This window comes from Tachysurus fulvidraco, chromosome 7 (assembly GCF_022655615.1).
Source record: "Tachysurus fulvidraco isolate hzauxx_2018 chromosome 7, HZAU_PFXX_2.0, whole genome shotgun sequence".
NCBI classification, from domain to species: domain Eukaryota; kingdom Metazoa; phylum Chordata; class Actinopteri; order Siluriformes; family Bagridae; genus Tachysurus; species Tachysurus fulvidraco.
In genome coordinates this window covers 25,904,321-25,931,926 of record NC_062524.1, presented here as the reverse complement: position 1 = coordinate 25,931,926, position 27,606 = coordinate 25,904,321, and the positions used below count along the sequence as shown (strand labels likewise).

The 27,606-nt window shown below is 41.7% G+C and overlaps 1 protein-coding gene across 2 annotated transcripts in view; it reads right to left on the bottom strand.

The window, feature by feature from the left end:
* Window positions 1-27,606, bottom strand: part of fbxw7 (F-box and WD repeat domain containing 7) — a 102,509-nt gene that overhangs the window by 47,865 nt on the left and 27,038 nt on the right. The window contains exon 3 of one of the 2 annotated variants that reach the window (XM_027158069.2): window positions 26,210-26,923. In XM_027158069.2, the coding sequence (XP_027013870.2) occupies window positions 26,210-26,923 (714 nt within the window). Of the gene's footprint in view, window positions 1-20,298; window positions 20,778-26,209; window positions 26,924-27,606 lie in introns of those variants that run through there. The other variant, XM_047815785.1, reaches the window with a different exon arrangement.

The window sequence follows — 27,606 nt, the reverse complement described above, 5'->3', positions numbered from 1 at the left end:
ATGCTACTGAAGTGTTAATAGTGTAAATGCTCATAGTGTAGATTCTGGTCCGTATTTACACGCCAGGTGCGAGACGGAAGAACTCGAAGGTTCGGGAAGTTTATTCTGTACGTAGTCTCATCATCACAACCCCGTTCAAAAATTCTGAACACAACTCAAGGTGCTTTTGGATCGGATTGAGAAAAAAAAAAAAAAAATTTTCCGTTTCAGATTCGATTAGATAGAATTTTAAATCGGATCAACTTTGATTGATCGGACGGTTTTAATCCCACAAACTAATATAATACTAATTACTGATATAGCACTGATATAATATAACGGACTGAATTAGATAGATCCAGGTGTTGAAAAACCTGAATATTAATGAAGACATAATTAGAATGGGGGAGGGGGGGTTAGGGCTTCAGTCAGGACGATGAGCATCAGTGTGAAAATAGGACACGGTGTTATTCAGGGGCGTGAGACTGTAGACTTTCTCCAACAAAACTGTAAAATGGGTGTGAACTGAAGCTCAAAGCTGGCATTACGACACACTGCCACCTATCGACCGAGCGCTGTAAATACACCCGGCTTCGCAGACACAGGAGTGACGCCGCTCCGTACACACACATAAAGAAGAGTTTGGAGAAGAAGGAAAGTGTTCTTACCTTCAGGAGGTAAAGAAGTCAGCGTGGGCAGAAAGGACATGACAAAGAAAAAGGAAGAAGAAGAAGAAGAAGAAAAAAGTGTTAGATTTCAGATTTTTACATTTAATTGATAAGGAGATATTTATTATTGAACAATGAGACTATGAGGGATTTGTGTTTAAAAAAAACTCGATACTATGAGAAACACTTGAAAATACTTCTTAAAAAATAAAATCACACACACACACACACACACACACACACACACAGCCTTGTGAGTAATTTACTCCCTATCTAGGGATCCTCTATTTAATACACTGTAATACATAATATTTTGACACGTGAGCCGAACATCACGTGTTTTTCCCCAGCATGTTAAGGAAACGTTTTTTTCCCATAAAGCATTTGGTGTCCGTGATTAAGCACGACATTATGCTGTTTATAATCAATAATTATCGGCTTGTTAATCAAAGACAGGGTAAACAGCCGGGAGCTGTGTCACGGCTCTGTGTGTAACGATAGTGAGATATAGGCTGTGTGTGTGTGTGTGTGTGTGTGTGTGTGTGTGCGCGCTCCACTCAAGCGTGAACACTCGATGAAACACTGAAAGGAGAGTAATTAGCAAACCAAAACAGAACCAAGAGGGGTTTTGGCATATGCTATTCATGTGAATGTACACATCACTCTGTGTGTGTGTGTGTGTGTGTGTTTATAAATTCAACAGCAATCCTTTCCCCTTGCTAATGAAAACCAAGCCGCTTTGTTATACCTCGTAGCAAACAACCCCTGAGGAAAATGAAAGGAACTTCATCACTCGCTTTATGATTAGTTTTATTTTTAAAGCGTCCCTGAGCTTTAATCGGAGAGACGGAGGCTCGGTGGGCAGAAACCCCCCTGCTGCATGACTGCAGGCGTAAAGACACGAGCTGGAGCGAGTTCGTGTGTGTGTGAAAGCTGCAGCTCGCTTTACCGATGCGTCCCCGAGCCTCCGCTTCTTTAATACCATCTGTGTTCACTTTGCCACTTCAAAAATGACGCAGCAAGAAGAGAATCAGTTTCCTCAGCACACACACACACACACACACACGCGCGCGCCTGTATGAAACTCAAGACCAGCCCAAAAGACCTTAATGTATAAACATACAGAGGATGAAGGAGCTTAAAAGTACAAAGCGTTTTCCTCCATTTCAGTCCGTTCCAATTTGGATGGAAACGACCCAGAGGAGAGCGACGCCTCCTCTGTTCCTCTCGCAAAACGTCGGCTCCTTTGAGCTCCAAATTCAATCGTCTTGTTCAAGCAGACGGACGAGGACGGAGAACACGAGTGATGGGTGTGGGCATCGCCCCAGGCACACAGGCCCGCACTGAGTGGCCATGCGGATGTGGTTCATTTATCAAAGTTCAAAGAACGCTAGCGATGTTTAACACCGTCTTTTACTGGTGTTTGGGTCAGAGACATGGGGTATGGATGATAACGTGGGCCGTTCTTTAAGGGTGACGCTGATTATATTATATAAGTGGACGGTGTAGTGCAGTTTGTGGAAAATGTTGCACATCTATAAGAAGCAATAGGACTGAGGACACTGTGGACACTTATAGTGTTTGAAGTGAGATAAGTAGATGCTGAAAGGAACACCGGTGTTGGGTTACTGTAGGTATTTGTTTGTTGAGCGCTAATGTTGGGTTAATATTTGCATCTAGGGTTTGATTGGATATTCTAATATTTGATTAATGAACACCAGTGTTTGGGTTAATGACAGTATTTGATTAATAAACACCAGTGTTTGGGTTAATGACAGTATTTGATTAATAAACACCAGTGTTTGGGTTAATGACAGTATTTGATTAATAAACACTGGTGTTTGGGTTAATGACCGTATTTGATTATTAAACACCGGTGTTTGGGTTAATGACAGTATTTGATTAATAAACACTGGTGTTGGGGTTAATGACAGTATTTGATTAATAAACACTGGTGTTGGGGTTAATGACAGTATTTGATTCATGAACACTGATGTTTGGGTTAATGACAGTATTTGATTAATGAACACTGGTGTTTGGGTTAATGACAGTATTTGATTAATAAACACTGGTGTTTGGGTTAATGACAGTATTTGATTAGAGTCTGTATACGTGTTCAGGCTGCAGTGTTTACATGCCTGAATAAGCCAAAACGCTGTATTAATAACGCGCACAGCGACGCTGACCTTGGGGCAGTTTATCTTCTCGGTGTGGTAATAAAAAGACGAATCCTCTAAGCTCAGATATTATGAGAGCACAAACACTGTACATTCAAAAATCCTTCACGTTCTCTGACTTCTAGCTAAGTGCCTTTAGCTCTCTCGGGTTCATCTGCATTTTCTTCTTCTATTATAATCTATAATCGCTCGCTATCCTCCTTACTGCTTATTTCAGTGTTTAGCCACAGGAGATTAGACTGGAAGCGAAATGCTGCCATATAAACAGACTTTATTACTGTAGTCATGCTAGATTAGATCATTGCAAGTCTAATATCCAGGTATAGCTGTATATCTGCTGCGCAATCATTTAGCAAGGCAGGCCACTGATTATTTAATAAATATTTATTGTTTTGTTTTTTTCTCTCTAGCAGAATTTAAAAGCTCAATATCACCTAACGGGATGAAGAATGGTGAATAATTAATAAAGAGTTTCACAACCCAAGACATGTATATTTCAGTGAGTGTGTGAAGACCTGCATGAGAAACATTTCCCTCCCACCTCAGCGCTTATTCTCCTAAATAAAAGTTTTACTGTTCCATAAGGGGTTAGATGCTCAAAAGGTACACGTGAAAACCACGACTATCTCCCTAAACTTTTATAAATAAATAAATAAAAAGTTTCTCAGGAACCTCCCACGCGACGCTGCAGCCGTTCTCCAACAGTGACTCACCTTTTTTTTTTTTTTTTTTTAAATCGCTAAAAAAGAAAAAGAAAAAAGTGGATAGAAAAAAAGGAAAATAAGCTGTCAGTAAATGACGATAAGGAGAGTTCAGACGCGGTAGATTCGTCACCATGACAACGACATACGCACAGCCTTCACTTTCCTTGATAAAAGTGCAGGCGTTTTGATCATCCGAGATCCTGTCTCAATAAACGAGTCTAATTTTTCGACAGAGAATGAGGAGAAAACCAAACACAGATAAAAGTGCTCAGCTCGTTCAATTACTCTGACGTTATTGTTTACCATTCTTCTCCGTGTGTGTGTGTGTGTGTGTGTGTGTGTGTGTGTGTGTGTGTGCGGTATCTGAAGTCTGTAACCAAGTGAACCAGAGTTAATGTATCCAATGACTTAAGCACTTTTGTACATCGCTCTGGATAAAAGAGTCTGCCAAATGCTGTAAATGTAAACGTTAAGTGTGTTTTTGAGTGTGTGTATGAGTGTGTGTGTTTTTGTGTGTGTGTATGTTTGAGTGCGTGTATGAGTGTGTGTATGAGTGTGTGTGTTTTTGTGTGTGTGTATGTTTGAGTGCGTGTATGTGTGTGTTTTTGTGAGAGTGTGTGTTTTTGTGTGTGTATGTTTTTGAGTGTGTGTATGAGTGTGTGTGTTTTTGTGTGTATGTTTTTGAGTGTGTGTGTGTGTGTAGGTATGAGTGTGTGTGTATGAGTGTGTGTGTATGTTTTTGTGTGAGTGTGTTTTTGAGTGCGTGTATGAGTGCGTGTGTGGGTATGAGTGTGTGTAGGTATGAGTGTGTGTAGGTATGAGTGTGTGTGTGTGTGTGTGTGTGTGTGTGTATGTTTTTGAGTGTGTGTGTGTATATGAGTGCGTGTGTGTGTGTGTGGTATTCAATCTATTCTCTATTAAAACCCTTTTCATTAACAATCCCTGTCCGAATACGATTGCTTGCACCAATTTGAAACGCTTCTGCTGCCTGGAGATACACAAAGCGAGGCCGACACGTCCGTGTTTCTTTATTAAACTACGCTCTTCCCTTTAAAACTGTTTATTAAGTTCCTGCATATGAACTCTTGCTATAGAAACGACAAAATATCAGAAGAAGCGCAGGTTACAGCCGGAACTACTTTCCGAACCAATGCGCAATCTAAGTGACCATGACGGACGTCTTCTGGTCGATCACGTCCAGGAACGGGAAATGCAGCGTACGGTCACGTCAGCCCTGAACATACACTTTATACTGAAATAAAAGCTTTTAATATAATATCTAATATGTCTTTGGTGATGGAGTAACAGCTTCTCAGAGGTGACTTAACGATGGCTCTTTATTTATGTTTAATTGTCAGAACGTCAGGCTGCAGAGTCGCTTCAGGTTTTAATCCGGGGGATAATCTGGGGTGTCGTTGCCGTGTTTTATAGCGTTTAACATCGTGGTCTTTTTAAAGCGGCAAATGAGCGATTTTCCTGCCACACGTCTAATCTCCTTCCAGCCGAGGCATGGAGAATGGATTACTCCTTCTGCCTCATTTTCCTTACAATATTCAAGAGGTGCAGGTGCACAAGATCCCTTTAATATTCAGAAATCTGCACGCGCGTGTTTGCAAACACTCTGATGTCTGCCTTCATTGCGCCTTTCTCTGATAAACCACTTCATTTGCAAATGCCACCTCTTGACCTCATAGCTGCCGTTGCGTTATCCTTTTCATGTCATGTGTGTGTGTGTGTGAAAGCAACGGCGGTGTTTAAGAGCTGTGTGTCGAGGGCGACGGATATTTGTCGGAGCGTTTAAGCGCTTTGGGAGCTATTAGCGTCTGATGCGGGCATGCAAAAATAAAAACGCGATACATTTTTAATTGCACTTTACACGAAGGTGAAGCGCTAAATATTAAATGTGGCGATGTTTACAATCACAATTTGGCAACGAATTTCATCACCAGATAATTGTTGCGTGCTTCAATTCTATATTCAATTTCTGTATTTAATTTATACTTTAAAATATATTTTGTGTCATGTCTAATTCGCTTGATTTCAAAAAGAAGACGAATCGCTGACGAATTGAAGCCAACTGACTCTTTGGAGTCGACTCACTGTGAAAATTATTCACCTCCTTATGCGTTCACACGTAGCAAGATTAGTAGCAAAGTAAATTACACGTTCACACGTAGCAAGTAATTTGACTGTCTACGTTTTTCCGCTAACAAGCAAATATTATTACAAATAAATAAGTTGATCGTCACTTCGTACTATTTTCACACTTGTTTGTAATACTGTATTTCATTTAGAAACCTGTCATTCAGACAGATCCGAAAAGATTGGATTAGATTAGAATGTGTTTAAGCACCAGCATGTGACCTTCTGATTCGAATCACTTTCCTAATCTTAATGTTTGTCACTTTGTGTAGTGGTGGTTTTGAATCGTGACCGCCATTGTGTCTCTGGAGAAACATTTGTATTTAATTACGTCGGACTGGGGCCATGTTTTTAACTCACATTTCAAAGGGCATAAAACCCCCTGTATGTCGTATGGTGTTGTTCTACACGACGAGGACGCATTATTGCTGTGACAGAAGCTGAGCCGGTGACTGTGTACTCGACTGACATGCTAAGACCCCTGTTTAGAAGTGTGCAGTTAGTACTGATCACACACACACACACACACACACACACACACACACACACACACAAAACCAGTTGTTCGAAACAGACGCAAATATCTGCAAGTTAACCTCAGCAGTGGGAGTAAAGGACTCTGCGTTCCACCAGATCAGGAACGTAGGTTATGTGAGGAGGTGGTTAGCTTTCTATTTATAAAAGCTCAGACTTTTTTACCTGTAATGTAAAGCACCAGACTTCACTATAAGTAACACGGTGGAAATCTTTAACACGTAAATGTACTGGTTAATAAAGAGAACGTAAACATTTTACACAAACAAGGAAACTTGTACACGTGTGTGTGTGTGTGCTGATCCTCAGCTGTGTTAGGTGATATCTAGGCACCACAGATGCTTTAGGATGTTTTTAAAGAGCTCAAAAAGGGAAAAGAAACCTGCTTTGAAGTTTAACCACATGAGCGTATCCTGTTGCGTCATAAAGTGCTGTATTCGATTTTACTTCACAACCGCGTACGTGAATCAGCAAAATGCATAATCTGGCGGGGAAGAAAAACAAAATGAAATCGGTCCGGTAAGAAAAATCAAACCTTGCTAAACATGTAAAGGAAATGATTTGATATTTCAGTCGGGTCACAAATCTAGACTTTACTCGACTAAGGCTTTGCTAGCTGCTGCTCGTCTGTCACAAACACTCGTATCTTAGCAAGTCATATAAAAGTGTGTGGAATCTTCTCTAGTGTCTAAACTGTCTTAAAACTAATCTGTGGCAGCTTTATTTTCCACCCAAACACCAGTACATCCAGGTCTGTGGGACAGCGAACAGCATTTTAACAACTTTTTAACAAGTCAAAAGCGTGTGCTAAGAGATGACTAGTGCCTTACTGGAAGGAGGAATGAGAGCAGGGTTTTATTCAGTATCAGAGTTTACACACCTACTCAACCTTCAGTCAAGGCAGATTGAGGTGTTGATTGGCTCATCTGTAATTTATAATGAGACAGTAAAAAAGAATCCTCTCTTGACGTTAGCAGGTCTGACTTTATGCCAGTCGAACCCACTCAGAAAGAACACCTGCTCCGGGAACGCAAGTCGACTCGTAAGATGTGCTTTTGCCGTATTATATACCAAGAGAGGAATAATGTCGTCCTTTTCCCTAACAAATAGACTGAAAACTACTTATTACCGATGTTAGACCAGCTTCCTTTACCAGACGTTAGAACCCAACCTATTGAGTGAAGCCGCAGAATGTAACCGAGGCTGGATTCCATTAAATCATCAGCAGGAGGCAGAAAGTGAAGTCTGCCAACGCTGTGGATCCGATGTCAGCAATAACGTTTCGCCTTTGACGTAACGGTCTGAGAATTGGCTGCCTCTCTCGATGCTTGTACCCGACCACACACAGCGAGACACGGCGAGAAAACAGTTGGTGTAAAGTAAATGCTTAGAATCTGAGCAGATCTGGCTTTCACAATTTTTTTCCAGTTCAGGTGCTTAATGTAGCATCAACCCAACAATAAAACAATACACAAAACCCAAGTCTGGTCATGTAGGTTAGCGCACGACGATAAGCGGAGTGTGTTTCCAAGTACCCAGAACTTTCCTCGAGCAAGATATGAGGTAGGATTTGTTGGATGGAGCCTCGAATCTTTCTACAAAGCATGACAGAAGACAGAGGACGCAGCTAGTACAAGTCATTATTTATAAACTGTCCAGATTAAAAGGTTCTTTCTCCCAAACCTGCCATCATATCTTCCAGACTTACTGGTCTGTAACCACTCCTGACAGATAAAAATGGCAGCATGACAGAAGCCCTTAAAAAGAAATCACAATCTTGGGGGAATTACAGTTCAGGCTATCCATTCCAAACAAATAAGCAAGAGATGCACCACAAGGCCATGCTGTGCTCTGCTGTGCTATATAGAGATTAGCAAGGACACGGTGATTAGAGGTTTCCACCAAACTACCAGAACTTTCCTGGAAGCCTTATTGAGGAGACACGACATGGGCAAATCAAGATTCATCCATCAAATTACACCAGGGACTTGTTCATGTCCGTACAATCGGTGCCAGTCAGGAAAACCGACTTTGGTGTCTGAAATGTTCAGCATCACATCTTCCATTCTTGCTATTCTAGAACAACCCCTAACCGGTAAATACGATGGCACACTTGCTTGAGTTCTATCTCAAAGTGTTTGCCAGTTCGAGCGAATCATCCGGCGCTGCGAGTAAGCAAGACGTGTACCACAAGCGGAGGCTAAATTAGCACTAAAACATAGTCATTAGTGGTTTCCAAACAGTCAAATCTTTCCACCAAGTTGTCACAAAGAGAAATGAGGGAGGAGTAGAAATACCAGGTTGCACCCCTTTCATTACATCCCAAATAGCTTGGAGCTACTTGCCTTCATTAGTAAGCAAGATAGAAGAGAAGAGAAAGACAAACATGCATTTTAAAACTGTTTGAGCAGTTGGGAGGGTTTGGTGCCTTGCTCAAGGGCACCTCGGTCGTGGTATTGCTGGCCCGAGACTCGAACCCATAACCTTAGGGTTAGTAGTCAAACTCTCTAAACATCAAGCCATGACTTCCCAATCAATAAATGATACAGCTTGATATCCAGTGTGCTATTAAGCCCTGACTTATCAATGTTAAGGGTTAAGTCTTTAAGGGAGCAAGTAAGAGTGAAGGATCCCGATGCAGGAGACGAGGGTTGGGATGGACAAACATCAATCTTTTTGCCCAAAATTAGAGTGTACATCTCTTCCCATCACCCAACAGCCTTCACCCACGCTGGCCTAGTAGCTAACATATGCTTGGCCTGATAGACATAACTTTTGCATGTTTTCACTCTGCGTCGTCAAAAGGCAGCACACTCAGAAGAAAGCATCATCACCTATCGACCGCATACCTGAGCTCACAGACACCCACGGATGACTAGACTTATTCTGACTGATGAGGGAAAGCCTAAAGCACCCCACTCACTCAGACAGCATGACTATTTTTGCTCTCCGCTTCAGAAAAGGTGAAAAGTTTTTTTTTTTGTTGTGCCATTCAGGGAGCCACCTACGTGCCAAAATCTTTCCCAGAGAAATGATGGATGAAGGGCAGGTCTGAGTCACGCCAATATAATTATATTCCAAATAATACCCTGGTGTAGACTTTGCATAGGTGTTAGGTCTGACAGCTGAATAGTGTGTCCTCGTATTGTCCGTATTCGCTGGTCTGCAAGCATGATGTCCATATCTGTCTTCGACACCAAACTATATCTAGAGTGATTTTCAGTTTGTCTGCTTATCTGAATAATCTTATCCAGCCAAGAGTTGTACATCATGACTTGGAAAGAAGATCGGACGGTCACGATTATTGGGTTCCGAGCAGCCAGATTTGACCCCTGGCAAGTACGAGTGAGGTCGGAACAGAAAGTCTGCCACTTTGTGCAAAATGACAAGCACAACAACGAGAAAATCAATCTGATGAGAAAATCGAGTGGCAACAGGCAAGAACCCTGAGACAGACCCAGACTCTACTGATCAATAGGCGATATTGATCGTGCCACACCATGCTTTGCTGTAATACTGTAAACTGTGAAATGTTCCCCGTGGGGCCCACCAACAGCATTAGTTACTTGGTAACAAGCCTTTGATAAATAAACACTGTCGTTCATCGCTAACTGAGTAATGAAGAACTTGGAGGTTTAATGAGCTAGCAGTTTGCTGAAACATGCAACGCATCCAAGAAAAATGCCTGGATGGGTCAGGTTTCACACAGATGTAACTATAATCTGAGTGCAGACCAGGAGGAAGAGGGAATAGTGCTCGGAGACTCCGGTGCATATAAAACCTATTGTAATGAGGATGTTTACATCTCAGGGAAGGCAGCTAGACAAACAGCAGTGTCTCGTTTAGTCCGTTTAGGTTCATATCTGCTGAGAGGCGAAGAAGAATGATTAATGTGCTGGAGAAGTGCTGAGGGATTCAGAGCATGTGATGGCCTTGGGGCAGCCAAGAAGCAAAAATCTGCTCAAGCCTTAGCAGCCACAACAGTTATTCGCAACATGTGCATTCGCTGCAAAACAGGAAACCACGCCAGCATAACTGCTGGCTGTCAAATGACCTCAAATGTCATGACGTCCCAAAAGGTGCCGTTGTTGATCAATATCGGCTTTGCCATTGCTGGTATCGCGTAATAATTTGCATTGAAAATGAGCACTCGTATGAGTCCGATTACGTTTAGTCTACAAAGATGCTCATAGTGGAAATGGAAAGTGTCAAACCAGCAGTCCTTAATGTACAATTATGTACTTTAATTTATTTTTATAGGTACATTAAAGTCATGTTTCCAAATTACACGCTAAAGGTACAAAGGATGCCTTTTATTTTACCGTTCAAACAATAATAAAGAACACAGCGTAGGGGCTTTTTACACCTGGTCACTTCATGTGTTTTCTGTGATCCGATGGTTAAAAAGACCAGGTCTAAATGCCCTCCGAAACATTTGAGACTGATATAAATCCGATAGTTCAAACCCCTTCAGGAGGAGGTCTTGGACGCATTTCAGACGAAACCTGACAGGTGTAAATGAATGTGGTTGTTCAAGCCACGTACGTCAGTACTAAACTCCTCCCAAACGGAAGTACGTCACTCACAAGTGATCTTTCACCCAGGTGTCTAGTTGGGTCTTAAAATGCGCTGCTGCCACCAGCGAAAATGCTGCAAACGGTAAACGATGTTTTTTGTAGCATAACCGTCGTAATAAGTTTTTCCGTCTTCTTTTTGATTGCGTTCTGAAAACCGCACACACCAAAGCGTGTTCCGTTTCAATTACCCTGGAAATGAGGTAAAATATATTTGCATTTTGGGCGGGAGTAGAAAGATCGGATCGATATCCGATTCGCCGAGACGCGTTTATGTGGCCTGATGTAAATGGAACAGTTTTAACAAATCGGATAGCTATCGGATCAGAGAAAACACACGAAGTGACCAGGTGTAAAAAGACCCTTAGTGAGAATGTCTGATCTCTGTGGTGCAGCTGATTATAATTATGTTTAATTTCTTTAAAAACTCAGGACTGGTTTAAAAAGAAAAAAGAGCAACTACCAAAATGCCGTAAATGTAAATTTTATGTCAATGAATTTCTCAAATCAGAGCAGTTTGTTTCTAACGTGTTATTGTTTCTATACTGTGTGCTGTGGAAAGACAAGATCAGAGTCTAATGATAAAAGATGTGCAATGAACAATGTGAGGTTTTCTGTTAAAAGGGTTTATTTGATATTTAAGGAAGGAGTCTCCAGTGTCGGTTTTCTGGTTTCATGGCAACATGGGAATCGCTGTCTAAGCAATAAGAGGAACGAACCTGCCTTGTAGACGTTCCACGACATTAAACGTAACTATAAATAGATGCCCCAAAATGCCACCCAGTGTAGATTATTTTCCAATAACAGCAGGTGTTACATGTTAGTTATCTTACATACTATGTTCAAAACCGAAGAATTTAGCAGAACAGATACATTTACATAGATAGGTGAATGGAGAAACATCGAGGTAAAATCTGTTCACCTTGCACTAGTCATTTTAGTAGGAAGATCTCCAGAAATCAATACAGAGTGCTTTACAGTTTCAAACGCAGTCACTTATTTCGGTCACAATTCTGTAACCTGGCTGAATGAACTTGATTAGAACCAGACTTCCCTGCATTTTTTTTTTCTAACACTGTAGCCTGTAACTGCAAGGAATACTGAGTTTGCTGACAAGATGCTTCACGTTCGCTGAGTCATTCCATAATGCCATCCCTCCCTGCAGATTAAAAAGCAGGAGTATTTTCAGCCCAGCAGGATCTTCTTCAGTTACTCCTGCTGGCTGTGAGATGATGCGCTCAACCTGTGACACATGCCTGAGAGAGAGGAGGATGCCTCTCGCCTACGCTACCAGAGCTGCAAGAAATGTCAACGCCTTTTGGCAGCTTCTCAGCAGGTGCTCCACTTGGCAGCAAGTGCCTAATTTTGCAATCAGCAGTTTCACTTTCTCTTCAGAGCTGTTTACACACCAGGGTTTAGGGGGGATCCTGGCCCAGGATCAGCACAAAAGGCCATCAAGTGTCCTCTGTGCTTTGGAAAATGTCAGCGACTCAAACACACAAGGGAAGCAGGGCTTGATTGGACTGTTGTGCATCTACATCACATTCAGCCCCTTGAACTTGATAAGCATTTGGATGAGATTCTGACCTCGGCCTTTAAGGTCAGCTATGCTTCGGTGCGGCACAGGGAGCACGTGGATCGTGCTACTGGATCATCGGATGCACTGGATTGCTTCAGTGTTACATGAGGTGAAGGTCTCAAATCGCATGCATCTCATTTCAGCCCAGTGAATAGACCAAGACCACTACATTTACATCCTCATCCTCTACAAATGAACTTCAGCGCAGGTCTTATCGTTCCCGCCGACATCCAGACTCAGGAATGGTTTCGGCTCAGAATAGATTTGCTCAGATGCTTTGGCCCGGCGTTATTTGGAGCCGGAGCGTGTGCGATGGAATCCAGTCACTCCCCTCCCAGGGGTAGATAGCGCTTGATATGTCCCTAATATACGCAAAAGAACATTTCAGCTGTTTAGAAAGAGTCCTGTGGTGATCAGAGGACACAATCATGGGTAGAAAGGGCAAAAAACTCCATGATTTAAGGTGCATGGATTTCACCTTGACCTGTGACAGAGCGTAGACCTGAAGCAGCAGCCTGTCTCAGTGCTCGCTGACATGAACTGTTGCATGACTGAGCAGTTCATGTCAGCGAGCACTGAGACAGGCTGCTGCTTCAGGTCTACGCTCTGTCTCAGTGCTCGCTGACATGAACTGCTCAGTCATGCAACAGTTCACATTTAACGGACCGTTTCATATTTAATGCCCACACTCTGATTCCTCAAGGAACCAGATATATCATGATTTACGTTTTATCAGGTTACTTGCACTGTGGACAACATACAGTAATTGGACTCGTTTACGACGCCATGCTTAGGAGGAGCAGTTTCAACATCAATGCATGCCTAGCTGTTTTCTTGAACAGTGTAATAAACAATAAGTACAATCCTTTTAAGCAGGAAGGCTCAGATCAGAAGCAGACTTAGAGACAACATGAGGTCCTGCTAGCAGACAGTTTATGGAAAGCTGAGAGAGAAGAGATGGAGTCATCAATCCAGGTTGTTTTTGCCCCCTTGTGAGCTGAATAGCTGCCTAGGGAGGTAAAAACACACCTTTCCAACAGCTGCCTAGTTGACCCTGCACCGTAAGGGGAATTTTTTTTTTTTTTTTTTTTTGCGAACACACAACCCCTCCTTCTGGACGCTGCAGTCTTGACATTGTAATTCTGAAGAATTTATAGGATGCTTGCCTCAGACTGCGTTTGTTGAATAGCTTGCCTAGTTGGTTAGTGAAAAAGAAATAACGAAAAAAAAATAAGATACACAACTTCATGTGGACTCCTTCTAATAAATGTTAAATATCTGAGAAATATCACAACCTTCCTAGAGCCTTACAGTCAATTGCATCACTGCGCAAAAACTTTAGCTCTTAAGCGCTTCAGAAATATTTCACCACCACCTCAGGCACTTTGCCTTCTCTTCATGATGAGGATGACACTTCCGAAAGCTTAAATATAGCAGCAGAAACCCTCAGGAGCACTCGAGGAACCCCGGAGAGAAGCGCGGTTTGCTTCAATCATTAAGCAGACTTCGATTGTAAGTGAAGTAGTCGATTTATTTAAACTGAGTAAGGAACAGAACAACAATGATGGCAGAATAAGATACAAACAAAAAAATTTGGACTTTTTACATAAAACATCTAATAAATGTGCATGTAGGGGTGCAGTCGTCGTCCCCCCCCTCGCGTGAGGCGCGTGATCGATGCACTGATCTCACGACATCATCTGCGGGTCTTTGAGATGTCTCAGGTTGCTCGTAGCAGAAACATCTACGCACACGTACACCATCCTGACTCCCAGCTACCGCACGTCAGCGCTTATATGCATGGACCATTGTGTTCTGTGAGGGGACCAAACAACTCACACTCGCATCCCATCTAGTTATCAGTGCTCCGAGACTAGCAAATAAATAAATAAATAAATAAATAAATAAATAAATAAATAAATAAATAAATAAATAAATTCCTCGACAAGCCAGCACACTTCTGTTCTCAGAAGAGAATAAAACGTTGAGAACTTGAAGCTGCAATGCCAGGAATTAGCGTGTGCATGGCAGAATTTCTCGGAAAGACGTAATACAGATGAAATAAAGTCTCGGCCTGAAATCGTTGCGATCATGTCGTCAGTTGCGTTTGTTACAAAAACGGCATTGCAAAAAGCCGCTTTATTAAAAGCTGTATTTATTTTAGAAATAGTTTTCTTAGACCTTTTTATTTTTCATTTATTAAAAAAAGTGATTACACTCCGTAATCATCAGATGTCCGAAAGCATTTCCGTGCACTATTTATCATCAGCAGCTCCTTTTAATAAAAAGCTTAACATTTATAGTTTAATTACCGTATTTTAGTTTACGCAACCTTTATTTTGGGCTGAAATGAAGTCCTTACTTAAACTCTCACTATCACTGAAACATTTACAGCATTTAGCAGACACTCTTATCCAGAGTGACTTAGGGTGCCTTCACACCTATAGTTCGGTTCATTTGGTCCGGACCAAAAGCAAAAAATGACCCATTGTAGCTTTTTTATCAGTTTTGGTTCCTTTTCACACCACACTGATGGTTCTGTTCCGCACCAGTTGAAACGAACCGAAATGCAGTCATGTGATAACATCCACATCACTCATTGGCCACATGTCTTTGATCGTATTTCCTAAACCGCTTCTCGATTGGTCAGAATAAACGTGCGGGAAATTTCAACGAAACTCCAGAAGTAAACAAAAAGAGGAAAATACAGCATACAGTACACCATGGAGAGACGACTGCGCGCTGCAATTATGTTCGTGGTTGTAATCTACTACATCGCTTGTATACAGCATTCTATGCAAAGCCTTAATTTTCAGAATGAAGCGCGGATGCGGCTTGAAAATATCATTTTGATGCACTGCAAACGGCGAAGACGCATCGCAAGACACTTCAGGAGGTGGCGAGCATTACTTTTGTGAAACTGTTACATTCTCATCTTCCGAAAATATTGCCAACGCCCCACTACGGCAGCTGGTTTAGTCCAAAATGCTCAATACTTTTTGCAGTTAGGTCTGTTCGATCTCGGACCGTGTTCTCACCACAAACTTAATTTTATTATTAATTATTTAATTGATTATTAATTATTATTGAATTTTTCTTCTGCACTGTTTTGGGTTTTACAAGCTCCTTTTCTGGTAGAATTCATCCATTAAAAACAAAAGCAAAACAAAAAAAGGGTTACGAGTGGTGACGTGGCAGAAAATAAATCTTTATTACATGTGTTATATTGTGAAGGTTTCATAACCAGCTAAAAAAAATCTGGTTTTTTTTTTTATTATTATTTCAAGTGAATTTTTTAAAAAATATTTACTTAAATAATTTAACTAAATTATAATTAATAAATAATAATAAGAAAAAAGTAGTTTACATTACTACATACAAAGTTGCAGTACAAAATATTAAATCACCAAATTAAAAAAAAGCAGAAAAATGTTTATGTTGTAACATCACACGGTTTTACTCCGATCCAAATGCTTCTTTCGTTGCTGCATACAACGGAGAAAGAAATTCTAAAAATCTAAACAAAACTGCGATCAGATATTTAAAATTAGGATACAAATTAAAAATTAGGCAAATATTTTCGGTTCACAAAAGGACATGAAATGTGTGCGAACGACGGGAAAATTCCTGCATGTTAAGCCAATAATCACATCCTTGAGTACAAGTCTCATCTGAGCGTTTCTACTGAGCTTTTGCTTCTAAACGTTTCTACTGAGCGTTTCTACTGAGCTTTTGCTTCTAAACGTTTCTACTGAGCGTTTCTACTGAGCTTTTGCTTCTAAACGTTTCTACTGAGCGTTTCTACTGAGCTTTTGCTTCTAAACGTTTCTACTGAGCGTTTCTACTCAGCTTTTGCTTCTAAAGGTTTCTACTGAGCGTTTCTACTGAGCTTTTGCTTCTAAACGTTTCTACTGAGCGTTTCTACTCAGGTTTTGCTTCTGAGCGTTTCTACTGAGCTTTTGCTTCCAAGCGTTTCTACTGAGCGTTTCTACTGAGCTTTTGCTTCTGAGCGTTTCTACTGAGCGTTTCTACTGAGCGTTTCTAAAACCTCCTCAAAGCTTCCATTTGAATTTCACCTGCTTCAAGCTCAGGATTAGCGGAAGACGAGGGGGGATGAAGGTGCAAATGGCTTTGGATTGTAACCGTGTCTGTGGCATAGCTGAGTTGGGCAGGACAGGATCATTTTACCCCAATGGCATGACAGCGTAGGGTGGGAGAGGAAACCAATATGGCCTTGAGGGCAATGCTGTCAAACCTGTTGTCCATTCCTGACCAGCACATTCAGCAACAACAGGATCATCCAACACACAAGGAAACGTGTTGTTTTATAGGAAGCTAAACACAGAAGCTCAAGACCCAACGAGTGACTTTCATTTGTTTCTTTGTTTTGAAGGAAATCAGCTAGCTATACTCCATTTGTTTGTTTTTCCTGTAGCAGAACATTTACTGTACCAAAACAAAATTATTGCTCAAGTTGCTGTTTTTGGATTCATTAGAAACGACGTGTCACATCGTTTAAGCGCATTTTACTGGACAGCTGGAGTCTCTGGTCTGTTGGCCACTTTGCACAAAACCGTCTAAAGCACTTAGCCGGTGAATAACGTGAAGGTCACATGCAGCTGAATGTGTCCAAAATAATGACCATCCTTAATAGAATCTGCTTTATCTCGATTGATAAAGTACTACTAAAAAAAAAAAAAGGGGGCCTAGCAGCAGCCTGGTGCCTGACTGGAGCACAGGCAATAATCTGAGATAACACAGGAACACTGCTGTGGCCCATTTCATAATTGAATATCAGTTCGGCTCATAAATATTTGGAAGCAGGCCTGAGACGAACTCTATCTTCATCTATTTTTCACACAGTGGCTTTTGAGTGTGTTGTATAATTTGGAATGACCTTGATCCCAGAGTTCTGAGCTGATAAAGACTCGGGTTAAGTCCAAGACCTTCAACTCCTCACACACAGGAAGTTTTTGGGCTTGTGCTCAGAAAGCTCAGTATATTTGGTGATGCTTGAAAGATAGACTATGGTGGTTGAGGTTTTTCTTCAAAACGAACCGGTGTGGGCCACATCAAGCAGGGGAAGGTGGTGGCAGGAAGTGTTTTATGGTAAGGCAAGATCTTAGAGATGTATGTCTAAAACCATCGTCTTTATGTCAGAGCAGTTCATGTCAGCGAGCACTGAGACATGCTGCTGCTTCAGGTCTACACTTTGTCACAGGTCAAGGTGAAATTCACGCACCTTAAATCGTGTACCTGAAGAGCACATCTGCATTCACAAAATGCTCCTGTCTGTCAAATGAGTCTTGCTAAGCTAAGCTAAGCTTCAAGCTTTTAAGAGCCCAACCCAAACAAAACAAAACCAAACCCCAAATTAGATGCGAGTGTGGAATCTGTTCAGGTTCACCAAGCGTGAAAATACTCTTAATCGATGACATGACCCAAAACTAACGGCGAATTTTGAGATTGGAGAAGAAATTATTTTCCCTGAGCTGGACTGGAGTTTTTTACTTGAGCTTCAAGAAAGACAGGAACTTGTCCATTAATCTCAGTGGATTGTGAGGAATGAACTTGTGGTGTAGAAGCTCCAGGGATCCCACATCTATTGGCCCACAGAGACCAAGAGAAATCCAAACTATTCCATTCAGTAGAGCCAGCTGCTGTCTCTGAAGTTAGTCAACACATTCATGGGAGCCTGGGAGGAAGCTCCCTTAAGCAAAACTTTGTCTGTAAGCACGAGCCAACAGCATGGAAAAGTCTGGATGAAGGCACGAAAGCCGTAATCCGACTGGAGACCGGGCTGTGCCTGGGTTTTAGATGACGAGAACAAAGCAGACTGCAGAAGGAACTTGCATTTTGAGCAAGAGCTAAACTACGAAAAACAAAGACAGGAGAATTTTAGAGGATATTTCTTACGCAATATTTGCACTGAAGTCATGTCTTGAATTTTAAGTATGTCTACAGGGGATGGATGGAAAGGTGAGTTTATCATCCACTCCTCTGTGTGCAGGACGGCAGAGTTACCGCTCAGAATGTCGGCACACGGTCGCATTCATGCAGAAGTTGGTCTACGGCGTGAAACTCCCAGAGAATCGACTCCGACATTAAGGTTATATTTTGGGTTCTGCTGTAAATGTGACACGATCTCTCCATTTGCTAAATTGTATTAATATGTTAGCCATGGAAAATTAAGAACATGGAGGTAAAAACATGTGTTTGCACTCTCTCGGTGACATGACGAGCTGTTTTTTTAATTACCTTTACTGCAAAAAAATCATGACGATTGTGAGAAAACCATGTTAATAGATGCTAAGTAATAACTAACCCGTGGACGTTCCACTAGGATAAGCATACCTCAGAACTGATGAAATAAAAGTACAACATGGTTTGATTTGATTTATTTCTTTTTTTTAAATGTAAGCACTGGTCATTTTCTGAGGTATAAGAGGAATACGCCACTTCGGATTGTGCTGTTATAAGAAAATAATCGCAACTCGGCTTCCCGTCACATTTTACCATTAAATTCTAACCAGTAAAACGGTCGTCTCTCAGTAACGTCTTCCAGGTTTTTAATGTGAGGTCAAACCATGTTCCTTGACAAGGACATAAATAAAACAATGATGTCTGGCTCTTGAAACAATGAACACGTGACTGGATTCTCTGACAAGCCGTGATACAGATATAGCAGATGAAGGGCGTCGGATGTCTCACAAATCATCCAATAGCGTGAGCTGTTTCCATCCTGTAAGTGTGAAAGGTTGGGATTACATTTATTTTGTTACTCTTACATGCTTTGTCTCTCTGTCCAGGCATTACATGCTGTGATTAACTGAAGCTTGTGGTTCCTGTAGACGGACAACCGTCACCTCTAAAAGAGAACAAAGCAGAACCATGATATGGAGATTTAATGGCTACTAATTCGGTTTAGACATGAACAACTCGAGTAGCATGTTTTATTTTTGATTGCCAATGGCGCGTGTCCCTCGCCGCACCGTGCGATACTATATAAAGCTCGTTCTCGAAAAAGTCCCAAAGGATGGTAGAGATTTCTCTAAAGGGCATAGTGTGCGGCATGTCCGAACTGTCCGAGCGTGATAAAAGCGCTCTCTTTTTACCCGAACAACAAACACCACGGTGATCATGGCGGCAGACGTTATGATTTTAAAAGCTTAAGAACTAAAATTTCTACTCTATGAGGAGCTTTGGTGTGTCCATACATTGTTACAGATCCATGCATTTTGCGTCATCCTCACCAAGCCTAAAAATAGAGCGCTGGCTTTTTAAGGTCATCCGTTTGCATCTTAGATGCTTCTAAACGAGGAGCAGTGCACGTGACGGCGAATCGGTGATAGCATCTCGAAACAAAACAGACCGAGGTATCCTGACTCGACCTGCTCGTCTGTGTATGAGCCTCGTTAGAGGTGACGGCACAGACACGGACTCCGCCGTCTGACGCCCGAACTGTCTGTGAAGGACTTTGCAAGTGCCATTAAAATGACAGTAGTGCAGCACATGGTGACAACTTATAACAGGCTGTTATATTCAGTCTGCCTTCTCCACTGTACCAATTGCTGTCATTGTTCAGGACAGGAACAGCGAGACTGGAGGTGGAAGCATGAATCATAATTCTAGAAATGTTCAAAATATGAACTCTTGATCGCTCAGCATTCCAATTCTGGGACATCATCTCACGAACAACAAGCTTTATTACTATAATGCACTATGATGAACTTTTGAGATGAACAATTTAATACAGATGCATCCATGTACTTCATCACACAACAAATTCCGGTTTAATGCACACCTTCAACCCGAGTCGATAAAGCTGACACTAGCAGAAGAGCCATTTTAAGGAGTACGCCTGTCAATCATTGGATATTCAAAAAACAAAATGGCCACCGTGACCTGACGAACACACCACCCGAACGTAGACTCACTCACCCGTCTGCGGCAGAAAGGCAAGCCCTGTGTGATGATATTGATGCTGAATATTTTCAGCACTTTCTGTGAAGGCTCCCTGGACACTTCCTTTGGGTCCAAAAGCTCCAGAGCCAGGCTTTCCGGTGGAGCCTGGGGAGCCTTCTCCTTGGGTAGGGATTTGGGCATTTTCTTCTTGGAATTGGTGACGGATGAAAAGCGCGGGATGGGGCAACGTCGGAGCATTGCCAAGTGGTCCAGAGGACTAGAAACTCATACCCCGTTGGAGAAAAGGAAAGAGTCAGACGTCTTTAACTTAACACGATCTTAAAAGAGAGAAGACTTGCTACAGGAGACTTGGATCTTCTTGACGTTGAACGACAACCCGATAACTAACCCAGATACACTATGGACCAGTGGCAAACCAAGACGTGTAGAGCTTCACTGCACGGACTAATGCGGAGAACCGCTTTCAGCAGGCTGATCCGTGTGGCCACAGCAAGCTCGACCTGCATGCTCTCAGCCTCTTTTAAACTACCCCAGGGTGTGATGTCAGCAGTGCGCTGGCAGCTGCTCTTCTTTCTAAAGCTCTTCTCTCCCCCCACCCTGGGAATTCGGACACTTGTTTTCTGCCCCAGCTCGATCCCTGACCAATAGCAAGGAATCTGGCCAGGCGAATATCTGGCTCTAGACACCTGATGACCAAGTGAGGTGACTTCCTGTTTGTAGTAAAAGCACACTAAAAACTTTCAACACCTTTATTCCATGATGTTTGAGATGAAATAATGTGACCGGTTGAAATACCGGCGCAAAAGACGCCACCATGTTTAGAATAAAAGCAAGAACAATTGTGCATGAATCTCATCCCCGAGTCCGCCACAGGCGACCAAAAATCACACTGTAAACTGACAAAACACCACACGCGCTCCCATACGGTGTGTTATCCAAACACTGCCTACAGTCCTGATGACTTTCTCCTTCTGTACTTCCATTTCCAGCTCATGACACAGCTCAGTGACTCAGCTCAGTTCGCACAGAGCCACTTCAACCGGTCAGTCAGCAGGGTTTATTTTCATTCATTACTTACGAACAAAACAATGTGGAACAGGCTCAGATAAATAGATGGCGGGACGGCTTCAGAAGATGGAGCGTTCATTGTAAATGTGTACAAACGAGAGCATAACTGTTTCCACACCAAAAAGCTGTGAAGTGTCCAAAAATAGCCCTGAGGCATCCCAAATCGCGCTTCACGAGCTGACAAATCAAGACGCGTACAACCCGTATGGTGCGAGTTACTCGAGTCATACTAAATTTAAACCTCAGTGACTCAGCAGTGCTCTTAAAAAATAAATAATTTGTGTGGGACACGAGCAAAAAATGTGTCTGTCTGTCTAGAGACAATATAATAAGATGCTAATTAACATGTAACATGGATTGTTCTTGTTAGTGGAACGCTAACTGACATAGCATTAGTTCTGTTAGGTTTTTCATGGCCTTGGAAGCGTCCTGTAACAAGTACGAGCTAGTCTGAAGGGTTACCTTCAGAGTTAGCATGTGTGCTATGGGTACTAAGTGATAAGGAAACCAGCTTGAAAGTGAGCATGTCTGATGGGAGAGGGACACGTCCATGCACGCCTGAAGCCCGTCAGGCTCCGGGGTGTGCACTGCCATGCTTTTCAGTTCAGCCCGGATGTAGAGTGGTTTATTTGTGTCGCCATCGTCCACGAGCGGTCACATATCCAGCCATCATCTGATACTGAAAATTCCTGAAAGCATCTTGTGACTTTGTTTGGTTCTGCGCTGCTCTTGGATCTCTAATACGTTACTCCAGCCACGTCAAGCCCGGCGATTTAAACGATTTTATTTAGAGTCACTGGTTTTGGACACGAGTGTCAGAATGTGTGACAGGCCTCCAGTTCGACATGCTGCTTTCTGACGGCAGGACACATACCCGGGACACAAACGGTGTTTTTTTATTTATATTTTTTTACTTTAAACTTAGCCAAATTTTGTAAGCTTACTGCACCATGGTGAGCGAAATCCAAACAGTTATTGGGCTGGAAACCATTACCATCAACCACCCAGCTTCATTCCAGCATGTGCTTTTGCATCACTTGTAAATTACGCTTCACAGAGGAGGGAAAAGAAAAAAAACGCATTTGGACTAAAAGATGATAAAAAATGTTCTAAAGTGCCACATGGCTCAGCTCGGGCTTAATGGAGCAAAGACATTTGGAAACGTGTTCATTTTTAGCTGTCCTATGTGAGCTCTCTCGCTAATCTCCCGCCACTGAAGTATGTGCCTTATGTTCACAGCACAGATTTAACCCGCTAACTGGGGCTAATGGAAGAGAATGTGGAAAATGCTGGGGATTTAAACTGGGGAAGAGCCTGGTGTGTCTTATAAACATGGAAAGGAACTAAATCTCCTTTCAGCGCTTCAGAGTTACTGCTCATGTTAAACCTGTTTATTTTACAGGACAGTCTGTGTTTTAGCATGCTAGCATTTTACAGAGCACAAGGCCCTTATTGTATATTATCGGTTTACTATCATGCTAATTCACTTATTTACTCGCTTTCTAAAATGCTAATCTCCGTTTTGTATAACGTCAGTCAGTGTTTTCTGGTCGATTTTGATGCTAGTTATCGTTTTGTCTGCTTGCTATAACGCTAGTTTGCTCTCTCGCGTTTTCTGTTTAGAATAATGCGAGTTTTAGCAAGTTCACTAAAAGTCGATCAGAATTTTAACCTGTTTGACTTTTGCCGGCATTTTTGTTTATTTGCTATAATGTTAGGGGTCGTTTTGGCAGCTTATTACAGGGCTAGTCATTTTTTAAAGTGTACAGTGTTAATTATTTTATTGCAGTTTATAAAAACTGAAGTCTGCATCTTCTGCTTGCTATAACGGTCATTTTCTTTTTTTTTTGTGCTACTTACCTAAAGTGCTAATCCTTGTTTTTCTGTTTAGTAAGGAGTAAGTTAGTGTTTAGGCCATTTTGCTAAACTGCTAGTTTATCTCCTCAGTTTATCAGTTTATCTCCTTGCTACAAGGCTAATAACTGTTTTGTCCATTTGACAAAAAGCTAACACTTTATACGTTTACTAAACAACTCGACAGCGTTTTCTGTTTGCTGTTATGCTAGTTAACCTTTTTAGTTTACTAAAATTCCTTGTCTGTTTAGTTTACTGGTAGCTAGTGTGTTGGCCAGTTTAATAAAATTCTAGTCAGCATTATGTTAGCTTGCTATAATGCTAGTCGGTGTTGTAACCTGTGCCCTGTTACCATAGCAACAATAAAATAAATAAATAAATAAAAATCAAATGCTGTGTACACAGAAAACTATAAAAATGAACTGAATAATATATTTATTTAAAATTTCTCTCACTCACACAAACACACACACACACACACACATTAAAGTGAGTTATTGGGATGTTTGTGTGTGCTGAGCTGTTCCCTGCCTCAAGGATATCGCACACACACACACAAACACACACACGCACGCACGCACGCACACACACACGCACGCACACAGCTGTGTCCTTGTGGACTGCAGTGGGAGGAAAATGTGTTTAAATTTTCAGGTGAATATGAATCATTTATACACAAGCTGCTTCAGAGAGAACTCTTTACACAAAGAGCTCTGAGTGTTTTCACACGACGCGTAAATCTGACATCCAACTCGTCCTTCAGAGTGAAACCGATGGAAGAGAAGCGTCTTTGAATGTACGTACATTGAAAAAAACGTGTGTGTGTATATGGTACGAGCGAAATGGAGCACAAGCGAATGTATTCCTTTTAATATTGATTAATCGATGATTAAAGACACACACCTGTGTGTGTGTGTGTGTGTGTGTGTGTGTGTGTGTGTGTGTGTGTGTGTGTGTAGGTGTGTGTGTGTCCCACGTTACAGCACAGATGGCATAAGGCTGATTAATGAATAATCCTGCGAGTGCTGTGGCACAGCTGCACCAGACAGGTTGGGTTTCAATCAGAGAAAGACTGATCTTGGGTCAGTTTTACACACACACACACACACACACACACACACACACACACACACACACACACACACACACACACACACACACACCCAAAATTCAAGTCCATGTGAAAAATATCATGGTTGCAATGAGGTTTTCTGGCTTGAGGTGCGAGTGGAGCAGCGAGAAGCCGGATAACTTCTGCCCTCTAGTGTCTAATACCACAACTGCATGGACACAGCAGGGCTGCGTCCCAAATCCCACTTCCAAATAGTCTACACAGTACATTAAATAACAAACAGCTGCACCAGCTGAGGTAGTAAACTAAATCTATAGAAGGTACAAAGTGTGCGTTATGTGATTTGGGACACAACCGATTCCTGTCCTGTTCTGTCCAAACTTCAAATGCATCGAAATGGCACGTTATGCAAGACGACACGCCACTGTGCCGCTGGGCCCCTGAGTGAGGCCCTTAAACCCTCGATTGCTCAGTTGTATAAAATGAGATCAAATGCAAGTCTTCTGTATGTGCGATATGTGGTTTGGGACACGGCCGATCCCGTTCTTTACTTTCCTAACGTTTTCGATGGCACGCTATAGAAGGTACACACTTGTATACACGCTATAAGTGGTTCGAGACACGACCGATCCAGTTCCTTTCCCTTCCTAGCATCCTCGATATGGCACACTTTGTATAGTACAGGCTTGATATTCGTTACTGCTCTTGTTAAAGAAAAGAAGCGCGAACAAGAATGTGCGTGAAGGCCACAGTAAGTCTCAAACCCGTGATTATAACTAATCACTGCAGCCAGGGGCTTCAGAAACTGTGATTCACCTGCATCCTCCTCCTGCTTATTTGCTCTCTGCTCAATCCCCATGGCAATGAAAGAATGGGAGTTGCATAGCAACCGTTTCCACGATTTCCAAGTGCCTTTGCAGAGATGGAGTTAACCCTATGACTAATATAATGACTGGATGTTATTACTATACTTTACAGAGAAGGTCTATCGTTTATAAGACACACACACAGTTTTTTTTTACTTTGTAAAATGTTGAGCAACTTAAAATAATTCACATTTTATAGAGAACTAAAAGCTGGAGACAATAATAATAATAATAATAATAATAATAATAATAATGTTAAGTAAATATATAAAGCCTTCTGATGTCAAGCTGAAGTGTGGAAACAATATATAAATTAAAATATATTCCAAAAAAAAAATAAAAAATCAAATGAAAACAACATGATACAAAAAGAGATTTCCACTAATGTACTAATTATGCACAAATTAAATCAATGGATAAATTAATGTACTTTGAAAAAATATTTTGTATAACTTCAAAAAATAAAGGGAAAAAAAAGGTTTGGTAGCTTTTAGTAGCAATAAAAGCTTCAGATACTAACCACAACTCAGATGATCAACTCCAGTTGTAATAAAAGGAATAATAATAATAATAATAATAATAATAATAATAATAATAATAATAATAATAATAATAATAATAAAACTAGAGAGCTCAAAAACTAGTGTTAATACACCATGTGTCCACAAGAGGGAGACAAACTCCACAATAACAAGCACTGAACTGAAAGTTGAAACTCCTAACGCACGTGTGTGAGGTAGAATTTCAAATAAAAAGTCTGCATTAAAATCCTTAGCAAAATAGTTTGGTCACTTTAGTGTCTATAAGAGAAGCTGGAACTTCTTAATGTATCAAATCAGTAAAATGTGAGTGCTAACTTAAACACTAACACACAAACAGCTCAAAGGTCAAAGTTCGGCTAGATTAAATTAAACTTCAGCGACTTTTACAAAACTTATTTTCAGGTGTATCGTCATAGCGACGCATACAAATCCTGAATTAATCCTGTAGAATAATTAGACTAATAAAATAAATACAAAGCTACAGAGTAGAAATTGAAGTGCTGCATTAACATCAAGTGCCTTACCTGGGGATGTGTGTGCTGAGATGAAGATGAGCTTTGGTTCTGTCGTCCTGATTGGACGTCGGGGTTATCGTTTGGATTTGATGCTCCGGTTTTGAGTGAAGAAGAGTGAAGTCCTGTCTCTCTTTCCTCCTCCTCCTCTGCCTCCTCATCCTCCTCTCTTACACTGTCCTCTGATGCTTCAAACTCATCACTCTCCTGGTCCATCTCTTCCTCCTCCTCTCTCTCGCCATCCTCCTCGTCTTCCTCGGAGCGCAGTCCTGTCCGTACCGGTCCTTCTCCTCCTTCTCCGTTGTCATGGTTGTTGTTCTCCTCCTCTTCCCCTTCATTATTTCTCCGCCTCCGTCTCAGTCTCCTCTGCTCCTGCTCCCACAACCACTGGACGGCTTTCTCTCCCCCGTTCACTTCCTCTCTCCTGCCTTCTTCCGCTCCCTCGTTCTGGCTCACAGACTCCCTCCCCGAAGGCCAGGGATCTTCCTCTGCTTCTTCCCCCTCTCCGGATCGCTCTCGCTCCTCCTCCTCTTCCTCCTCCCCATCCTCTTCCTCTTCTCGCTCTCTCCTCCGCTGCTGAGGTTCTCGCTCGCGGTTCATGAGTCCGGGTTCAGGTTCTGGCTCAGGTTCGGGAACCAGCAGGTCCTGGTTCATTTCCAAAAGCCAGCTTGCTACTTTCTGAACCTTCGCTAGGCTGCCTGAGGAGGACAACGACTTCCCGGCATTCTGGGAGAAAGAAACAAGGGAAGAGGAGGGAAAAAAGAAGAAAAATAAGGAGAAAATGAGCAGAGGGGAATAAGAAGGGAAATGGAAGCCCAGAGAGGAATGAGAAGTAACATGCATGAAAGAAAGAGAGAGAGAGAGAGAGAGAGAGAGAGAGAGAGAGAGAGAGAGAAAGAAAGAGAGAGAGAGAGAGAGAGAGAGAGAGAGAAAGAAAAGAAAACCAAAGATGAGAAAATGTGAAAAAGGTAGATAGACACAGCAACAAAAGACCAGACAGAAAGGAGAAAAAGAAAGAAAGACAATAAGAAACAGAATCAGAAAGTACAGATGAACAAGGAAAATTCAAAAAAGAAAGTGAAGGAAGGAGGAAGAAAGACATGAAAAGAGAAGGAATACATAAGAAGAAATAATGAAGAGGAGTTCAAGAAGCAGGTATGAATGAAAACAAATGGAAGGAAGAAGACAGAAGACAAGAGAAGAATGTAGGAGAACCAAACAGAAGGGAGGAAGAGAGGAATAAAGGATGCAACACAGAAGGTAGAGAGAGAGAGAGAGAGAGAGAGAGAGAGAGAGAGAGAGAGAGAGAGAGAATGATGATAGGAAAAGAGAGAAAAAACATGTGAAACAGGAATGAAGAAATAAAGAAGGGGAGAGAAAAAAAAAAAAAGACATTTGGTTATTAGAGC